Source organism: Copadichromis virginalis, linkage group LG16 (assembly GCF_057382275.1).
Source record: "Copadichromis virginalis isolate Kocher_CV1m ecotype Utaka linkage group LG16, C_Virginalis_male_GT1.1, whole genome shotgun sequence".
Lineage (NCBI taxonomy): Eukaryota > Metazoa > Chordata > Actinopteri > Cichliformes > Cichlidae > Copadichromis > Copadichromis virginalis.
Genome location: NC_140633.1, coordinates 25,855,131 through 25,864,775, shown reverse-complemented (window position 1 = coordinate 25,864,775; position 9,645 = coordinate 25,855,131). Strand labels below are relative to the sequence as shown.

General features: G+C 39.4%; 1 protein-coding gene across 1 annotated transcript; it reads right to left on the bottom strand.

The window, feature by feature from the left end:
- Window positions 1-4,538: 4,538 nt before the first annotated feature.
- Window positions 4,539-8,981, bottom strand: cd302 (CD302 molecule). The gene is made up of 6 exons (XM_085434090.1): window positions 8,832-8,981; window positions 7,026-7,151; window positions 6,789-6,905; window positions 6,380-6,562; window positions 6,244-6,264; window positions 4,539-6,139 (listed from the first exon to the last, which is right to left on the bottom strand). The coding sequence occupies exons 1-6, from the start codon at window positions 8,908-8,910 to the stop codon at window positions 5,937-5,939; spliced, it is 729 nt and encodes a 242-aa protein (XP_085290216.1). The 5' UTR covers window positions 8,911-8,981; the 3' UTR covers window positions 4,539-5,936.
- Between the last annotated feature and the right edge of the window lie 664 nt (window positions 8,982-9,645).

Below are 9,645 nucleotides of genomic sequence, written 5' to 3'. Positions count from 1 at the left end.
AGAGAAACAAACCCCCTCATCAGCATTTGTAATCTATAACATGTTTCTTTACCTGTTCCACGTCCCTTGCGGCCATTGATTTTCCTCCTTTTAATTCTGCCATTATGCAGCTGTCACAGAAAGCACCAAATGGACAAACACGCTGAAAAGATTTTATACATTTGTCCTCCGAGCCACAGCATAGCTGGGCTTTTTACTTTTACAGCGACGATAAAGGAACGTCTTTTTCTGGCCACAGTCTTTCATATTATAAAATTAAAATGTCATCCTAATTGTTAAAATAAAAATCCCAGTCAGTGCCTGCGGTGCAAAGCAGCAAGCGGGGGGAAGGGCAAGTAGTCAGTCCCCTTTACAGAGTCTTGATTAGAAAGTATAATTAGATATCAAAGACGCAGCAAAGATGATGTCTCGAAAGATTGATAGAAAACAAGATGTGCGTTTGTTTTGTTCTTATTATTATCACTTCACAGAAAACACAGAATGCCCTCAAGACACAAGAATTGGACTCACTGCCACTGTTGTTTTTCTGTCATATTTAAATCATTTAAATTATGTCAGCGCACAATGTTGTGATCCTTTTCACACCTAAGCCTTCCAGCACATACATTTGATTTAGCATATTGCACAGTGCGGGCTAAAGTGGGCTAAACCTGTACATTAATCTCTTAAGTTTGCAGCTATGTGTGTAAACTAAAGCTGCATTGTGATCATTTTCATTCATTTTTTTTAGCATTTAGTTTGGCTCTCACAACAAATCAAATCATAAGGTATGTGGTACTGCATGAAGTTTATATGAGAGTAAACACATGCAAGATGTAATATAATTCACATCAGTCCTGTGGGATACAAATAAGTGAAGTGACTGGTCAGAAAGCAGTCATTTGCATAGTAGTCTTTGTTTTCTTCTGTTAATTGGAGCATGTTCCAGGATAGTAAATGGAGGAGAAACATGAGATGACCAGAATGAAGGACAAGAGAAACAGATGCTCTGTATACAGGCACCTTTCCCAGGAAGGACAGGCACATGAATAGAAAACGAGCACAGACAGAAATAACTGACATCCAACACAATCGTGAGAAAGAGACATAAGGTTCAACCAAAACCCGTAAGGCAGGAAACGGCCTTAATGCATAAAGAGTCAGTGCTCCGCTGTGTGTATTTGTATTACTAAGCCTATGAGCAAGTCATGGATTTCATTTCTGTTCCATATTTTATTGATACATAAGTTCACTCAGTGCATGATGCAGATATTTCTTGGCTTCAAGTGTTTTTCTGTCACATTACTGTATCGCGTATTTCATTCACACGTACAAGTGTTCATTTTAATTAATCATTCTGGGTTGACCTCTTCCTGCTCTGAGCAGTGGTGTGGCAGAAGTGTGAATTCAATTTGTTTCCTGTTTGTAAGAGAGAAAATCAGACAGTGCTGCTTTTGTGATGAGAAAACAGAGCAGTATATGACAGCAAAATATCTACAGTGTATCTAGAAAGATGGATTCTGAGGATATAGCAGTATGACTAAGCTAAGTTTGGAACTGGAACTGTAAAAATTAGATTAGTGATCAGTGATCCTACTGTAATAATTGTTTAAAAAAATTAAGACACTGATTCAGATCACATTTCCAGCTGAATCCTTGCATTATAGTTATATATCTAATAAATTATCTTATATTGCATGTTTTTAACTCACTACTTGATTGTAGGATAACTAATAAATATGAATATGGACATAGAGATATACAGGATTGTAACTTTGAAAGACCTGAGCTATAAATTTATGATGCTGTTTAACACTCCAGTAACACATCAAAACCATCACAACCAAACCATGACTATGCAGTTAATGCTGTCACATTGTTATCTAGTGCACTCATGTTATAGATTTGACACACCCTTCAATGTGGACTTACATATGTCGGTAAAGCCATTAAAAAACAAAATCACAGATTAAGTTCATTCTACTGACAAAATATGAATTATGCAATAGCTAAATACTTCACTGGACTGAAACAGTATACATGGCCTCCCCTTGCTTTTGTAATAATGAACTAGTTCAGTATTCGATACCGGATGTCGCCCAGATTAACAAGGTTTGTGTCAGGTGTTGAGGAACCAGGACACACTGATGAGAAGAGGGCTACTGGAACAAGGAGGCATAAGTGGGCAACAGACAAGAACAGGGCGTTGATGGAATGCTACTGGACAAGTAACCCCAGCAGAAGGGCTTACATGAAGAGGACTTGGGACCTACAGAATCTTCGATACCCAGCATCCAAACGGATGTCAAAATAACTAGTAGCTCAGTGTTCCAACATTCGGAAGAAGGAACTGCTTGATGAGGTACAACACAAATGCTACGGCAAGGGGGGGTGATACCATCACCCAGACCATGCAACCTCCCTGAATAGGATCCAGTAACTATGACAGGGTCTCCAGTATGAAGAATGGGACAGCATGAGGAAGAAGCATGAAGAAACATGAGCATCTGGCTGCACAAATGAACCAGCTGCTAATGGACGGGAGGCTGAACTGAAGGCTGGACCAGTTTGATCCAACTACCAACCAATAGCCTGCCTCAGTACCACGTGGAAGCGAATAAGATACCTGAGTGGGGCACAGGAAGAAATTGGCAGGTAGATAGAGCACCAGAAGGCAACATTGCAAACATTGAGGACAGCTAGAAGTACCTGTGAATCCTACAGGGAAATGGGAACCATGAACAGGCCGCTAGGAAAGCTGCAAGCTTCAGAGGGTAAGGTAAGTCCCGAGGACTCAGCTGAATGGAAAAAACAAGATCCAGTGATCAGCTGGGATAATGAAGAGGAGGAGACATGTCAATGGCTTGTATGTCCTCCAAAAGGTGTCAACACCACCAACAAATGCAGAAGAGCATCTCTGAACACACAACATGTTGATGTAGCCACTGCTGTAATATAAGGAAACTTTGGATACAGTTTGCAAAAGCTGACTAACATTGGGCAACAGAAGATTGGAAAAATGTTGCCTGTTCTGAGAATTCTTGATTTCTGCTGCAATATTTGGGCATTAAGTTGACAATTTAACATAAAAAAAACCCTGAAACCATTGATCCATCCTATTCCATAACAGACTTTAGGCTGATAGTGGTGTAATGGTGTGGGGGATATTTTCTTGGCACAAACTGAGGCCTTTAGTACCAACTGAACATGGTTTAAAGCTTACCCCAGTAGTTTTGCTGACCATTCAGTCCATTTATAACTACAGTGTATATCTGCTTCCAGCAGGATAATGAAAAATGATTTCTTCAGCATGACAATAAGGTCCTTGTACTCAAATGGTCTCCACAGTCACCAGATCTCAATCCAGTAGAGCACCTTTGGTATGTGGTTGAATAGATGATTCTCATTCTGGACGTGCAGTCTATAAATCTGCAGCAACTGTGTGATACTATAATGTCAATATGAATCAAAATGTCTGGGGAATGTTTCCATCACCTCTTTGAATCTGCCACAAAGAGTTAGGGCAGTTCATAAAGCAAAAGTAGGTCCTGCCTGATACTAGCAAGGTGTACGTAATAAAGTGTCCAGTGAGTTTTTTTTTATTAAAATGTATTCAGATTTAACATTTATTAAATTAATAATCCTTTAATTTCTCAGTGTTTTGTTACTACAACAGTTTAAAATCAAGAAGCACACATAACCTGTGCTGAACAATACTTTATTCTAATAGAAATCTTAAGAGACATGCTAGAAATCATTCTTATGAATTACTAACACAAGCTGTTTAAAACTAATGTTTCTAGACCTTTTTTTTTTTTAAATTTGTGGAAGAAATGTTCTATTTCCCGTAGACTCAAGATACATTTGTTCCACTATCCCACCTTGTGGCCAAATCTAGAAATTACCTCGACTGCCAGGAAGAAAAGAAAAGGTGTTTACAAAGACTCTCTATCAATGTGCTGCATCAGTAAATGCTGGTTCACAACTGCTTTTAATCATTCATTGTAAAATGTAAAAAAAAAAAAAACATATCAAGAACGTGTACTTGCCCAGCAAAGAGGCATCCGTTGACAATTTCTGAAGAAACTTTGATGGATTGCAGGCTTCTTGGAAATCTGAAATTAGATGTGCATGAAAGTGAAGGATATCCTGCTGACTTCTTTCAATTCGGTTTCATCTCAGCTTCACACTAAAATGTCAACAGAACCGATGGACTCTTACAGGGACAGACACCCTTCAGCTGACAGTGATTAAGAATGATTTTCACAGACTCTGATTTTGGTAGTCCAGGTCATTCTTCCAGTCTAATTTATGCAGTGACATGTAGATATTATATATCTAGCATAAATGGGAAATATAAGACAGACTAGAAAGTATTCCTATTTTCTGAAATGGCATTGCTAAAAAAAAAAAAGCAATAGGGTTACTTGTTGCATACTATTAAAAATCATACCAAATGAATCTTATATATTATGCATTAGTGCTTTAAAAAGAATGTGCTGTGTATTTGAGTGCAATTTTCCATATTCCCCTGATTACCCATTATTACAAACACAAAATATGGTTTTAAGAAATTTGTGCAAATTTATTGGAGAAAACAAAATCAGCATCATACAAAGGTTCCTGCCATTCTTCTGCAATATACTCATTCCATATTCACATCATGCTTTAATCCCCTATAATCATTCACATTCGGTTTTCTTCTAGAAATTCTAATAGTAAGATTGTCTTTTCCACAGGGCAGCAAGTAAACATTTTATCCCACAGTCTTTTAACCCTTTAAACTATAAAGTGTGATACCCATTGAAATCCTGGAATGAATTAACAGTTTAAATATTTACTGGCTGTATAGTCGGGACAGAAAGGATTCCATGTGCTTTCCATAAACGAGAAACAGCAGAGGAAAACAAATATAAAAGCATTCTGCCAGAAAATCTCATAAAGTTACCTTAAAGTCTTATAATGTTACAGTCATTTTTATTTTTGTGGATTTTTGTTCACCTAAATTGCAACATCATTGTGCATGAAATAACAAGGTGGCTCCTCATGCTTTCTTGTTTGGAGGAAGCAATTAAAAGAGTCCTCTAACTATTGGAAGAAATACTGGACTTTTTTTTTAAGGCAAGTTTAAGCTTTTTATTTGTTATATTCCAGTATGGCTCATACAGAGCTCTGTTAACACTTAAATATATAAAACGTAACCCTGACCGGGTTACAAGGTTGTCTTAGCTTTGGCTTGAAGATTACAGGAGTTTAATTACAGCCTATTTTACACTGTAGAGTTTGAATAATCTGAACAATTACAACAGAGACAAGGTATTCAAAAAAAAAGAAAACATTATTGATTGCATTTTAAAAAAACAACAAAAAAAAAAACAAAAAACACATGAGATACATATATCTCTTGTGTATAAAGTGGCAAAAATCCCCCCAAAAACTTGTTAATATCCCTTCTTGTTCACCCTCAAGTTTGTGGGACTCCAAACCAAGCTGAATTAACTCTGTAACAAAAATTCCTGCATGCACACAAAACACGTGAAAGTCACACTCCTCATATAATCTTGCACACCACTTAAGGAAGCCATTAGTGCATTTGTTTCAATATGCAAAATAGGAACAGCTGTTGACCATTCTGTAGTGTCTGACGTGTAACCTGACGTTAACGCCCAGTGGTAGCTGAGGAAAATGCACCAATCAGAGATATTTACAAATGATCTGTTGTTAGTGCAGGTGACTAAAAAGCATGTAGATGTAAAAGAAAAATGCTTAGCATCACATTTCTCCCAAACACACATTATTCTGAGTCATGCCACTGACATGCGTTAATCCCAAACTGCTTGCGTAACAATTTTAAGAGTGGACTTCTCTTTGAATGGGAAGAAAAAAAAAAAAGATAAAACAGCCACCCATGGGGAAGGGTTTGGTGTTTCTTATTTAGGAAGAGAGCGAACGTTCTCCTATGGTGTGCTATCAGTCTCCTCAGCCTCCACCAGGCACGACTGGTCTGTGTCAGGGACTCGGAACGGAGGGTGGTACTCGAATGCCGTGACGATGCCGGAGCCAAAGTTGTGCTTCTGGTGCAGAAACCAAACAACACCTGAGACTCCCACGATAGCCACCACGCTGAGAATGACGAGGGCAGAGAGCACTGCGCTAGGTTCTGAGGGAGACGATTAACAATATAAGGGAGGTCACAATTAGTACCAAAAACCACAGGAATAAGCACAGAAACCGTGAGGAAATAAAGCTCAAAGGTTGACTTACTCCGCTTGGCTTTCTCTTTATCTGAAAAGTAAATAAAGACAGAAAACACAATGTGAGGCACCAATCGCAGCCCTGTTTTCTGAAGTGACAGATTCAAATTCCAGTGCAACATAAAGAAAAAGAAAAGAAATCTCACCCTGGGCGGCTTCACAGATTACCCCATTCTCCAGGTCATCACTGCAACTGACAATTTCCCACTTTCCTGTGTTTGTGTGCAGAGCTGCACATTTATCCATGGGCGCGAGATCTGACGTCAAAGAGCCATCCTCCCAGTTAGAGAAAGTCACCGCGTTGTCGTGAAGCCAGGTCATGTTTTGAGCTGACCAGACACATGAATTGTTATTTCACATATTTAGAGGTTTTAGGGCAACTATAGTTAAAGAGTATATTTTCATTAAGCTTCAGCATTCCTCTAGCATTCACAGACAGACACAGAAGTGATGTCCATCTTTTTGCCCTTAGTTTCTCAGTTTTCCACCTAGTGACCTCCAAACAACGCTGTTAATTAGTTATGAAGCTAGCCGAAAGGTTTTCATGAAACTTACTGTTTGAGTCGTAATACATTCCAAGCCACACGATGACCGGCGGGCTATTTTTCCACACTTCGGGGCTATAGTCGATGACAAATTTATTCTCCTCCTCACTCTGGATCGTCAAAAGTTCTAGGAAAACAATCACAGTAAATATGAACGCGTAATCACACGCGTTGATAATGCAGTCGATTTGACTTCTTGTTTTTAAACACAGGAAACATTTGAACGTAACATGGCTCGGTCATCTACCGAAGCCTTTGCAGTGAGTTTTTGCATCTTCAAAGCTGTAGCTTTTGATTTTGTCTTCATCTCCGTGGACAAAGTGGTAACATCTGTCCTTAAAGGGCACCCAGGTTCGTCCATCTGCAGGGCAGCCTGAAAGAAACAATGGAGAGCCACCCTGAGACCTACAGTTCAGGACAATTTAAACCAACACTGTCGATGAAGTGTGTCGGAGAAGTGCCCCAAGTTTGTAGGGTTAAAACTACCCGAGGCTCTGGATCTTCTTTAGTGTTCTTTGCCAGGACTTCACTAATGCAGCCCACTGTGTGGTGTACACAGCCAGACTAATCTCAGTCTTCATGATATTCCACTTTGTGTCACTGTCATGAATCATCACGTGACCTATACTCCAGCAAACCTCTGTTTTCAATCTGTTGCTCCTGTCTGCAGTGAAATCAATGAATGCCAGGGTGACACGCTATTGCTAGCTATACATGTTCCACCATGTTTGATGCTGCTTTACAACTTTCATCTGTTCACCATTTTGATGCCATTTGTTTGGTGTTACGCACTACAACTTTTTTTTTCAAGGTTTTGAGAGCAACAACCTCACATTTTTGCTTTTGTGCATCTCAAACCATTTGCATCTAGTGCAGAGCCTCTGAGGATTGTGGTTATGAATATGACTGAAAAGGAAACATGTACTTCTATCACCTTGCTGTTCAGTCACAAAAAGCCTTGTGCCTTTCCACAGATTCCTAAGCAGGGGTGGGCAATTAATTTACCCAAGGGGTCATGTGAGAAACTGGGCCCCCTGGGTAAATGAATTACCCACCTCTGCTATAAACACACTAATGCTTTACTTGAGTCTGATTATTATCCTGCAGTGAGAGACAACTTCACCTCAATGAAAATGACAATCTATTCTAAGCCACACGGGCTCCTCTTTGTCCATGTGGCTTAGAATAGATTGCTATAGATGTCAAACAGGTGTCCAATTACTTTTGGGTATTCCGCTTAAAGAAAAGTGCAAGCAAGCACAATTGTTTTGGCATCGTGATAACCTAATCAAACTAAAACTGAGACCTGTAAAGCTATGTCCATTATTTCATTTCAAACCGATGCCCTTAAAGCACATTAATGAGAACAAAAATGGGAAATCAGCAGTCAAATTCATAAAACTTGAGACGCTTTGCGTCATAACCCAGTTGGTTGCTTCCAACTTGTGACCACAGTTCCTCTTTTATTAGTGTCTCTATTCTGTGTCTGGCAAATGGTGGCATGATTTTATTTATCAATTTATTTTTGGAAATAAGGTTATGTGCTAATATGGAGTTCTAGTACAGCATAGGCGCAAAAACTTGTGTTTTCACTTCAAATCTGCCGTGATTAGCCACCCTGAGGCGAAATACAAAGAATGCAAATGCAGTAAGCACTCAGACAAGGTTAAAAAAAAAAAAAAGAGGTGAAGCCCTGATTCTTTCTTTTAAAGAGCCTTTGGAAACAAACGACAGGCGTGCACTTTCACTCGGATACGTGCACGTACGCAGTGTGCTAACGGTGGTTCGCAAGTTACGTGATACAAGCAAAATACAGTGTCGACATTCAGGAAAGTTGGTTAGGTAACATTAATAAATGTATTTACATTTCTACCCGCAGTCTAAAAACACGAACCCCTCCAAACCCAAAGTAAACACACACCAGAGAGCGCAAATAACACAGGCCTACGCACTGTTCAACCCAGCGGTGTAACGGCCTGACAAACCATAGCATGCCTTTAAAACATATCGCTTCCTTTTAGCTTAGAGCTGAGGTTCAGTTTTAAGACCTTACCTCCCGTCAAAGCCAGCTGAACACACAGCACGAAGACACACCACAACAGCGAGCGGTGACTTTTCTTCAGCGACTCCATGTCTGAAATCTTGTAGCACCAAACTTGTTTTCTGACTGTTGCTCGGTCCAGTCAGCCGCAGCGTGAGCAAAATCCCACCCACCCACACACCCACAGCAAAAGCACAGCACACTAGTCACAGCACGGCCTGAACACGAGTAAACATCGCGGTTATCAGTGGGAGATGGTGAAAGCAGCATTTATTTGGGGTCGTTATTGCTGATTTCAATGGCTTGAACAACGCGGAGAACGATATAAATATAATCTCCTGCGCATTGTAATTACAAAATACGGCACGTCGGCAATTAATGCAAACGGATGCAAATTAATGGAAAAGTTTCATCTTCCGTGCTTCTGTGAATATAATTCGTTTGTGTTGTCACAAACAAGTGCAGTCCACTCGGAAGAGCTTTTGCAGCACGATTTGCACATACTAGCCTTTAGATGGCGCTGTAGGTCCAGTTTCCACAACAGTTTGGGCAATGTACTGCTATTGCTTCTCACAAACATACGATAAAAGGGTCTCTCTGAGTTAAAATTGCTGTAATTGTAGACTTCCCTTACTCATTTTGCTGATGTGGTGAAGTATTTCAGATAATGTTGTTAATTACTGTATTCAGATTGTCCTTTGAAAAAGGATAATTAGTAATTATTAGTAACAGTAACCCACCATGTGACAAAATGTGTCAAAATGTAAATGTCAAAAGGTTGTTGGTTCCTATTTTACATACTTTTATTTTAATTATCAGCTCACAT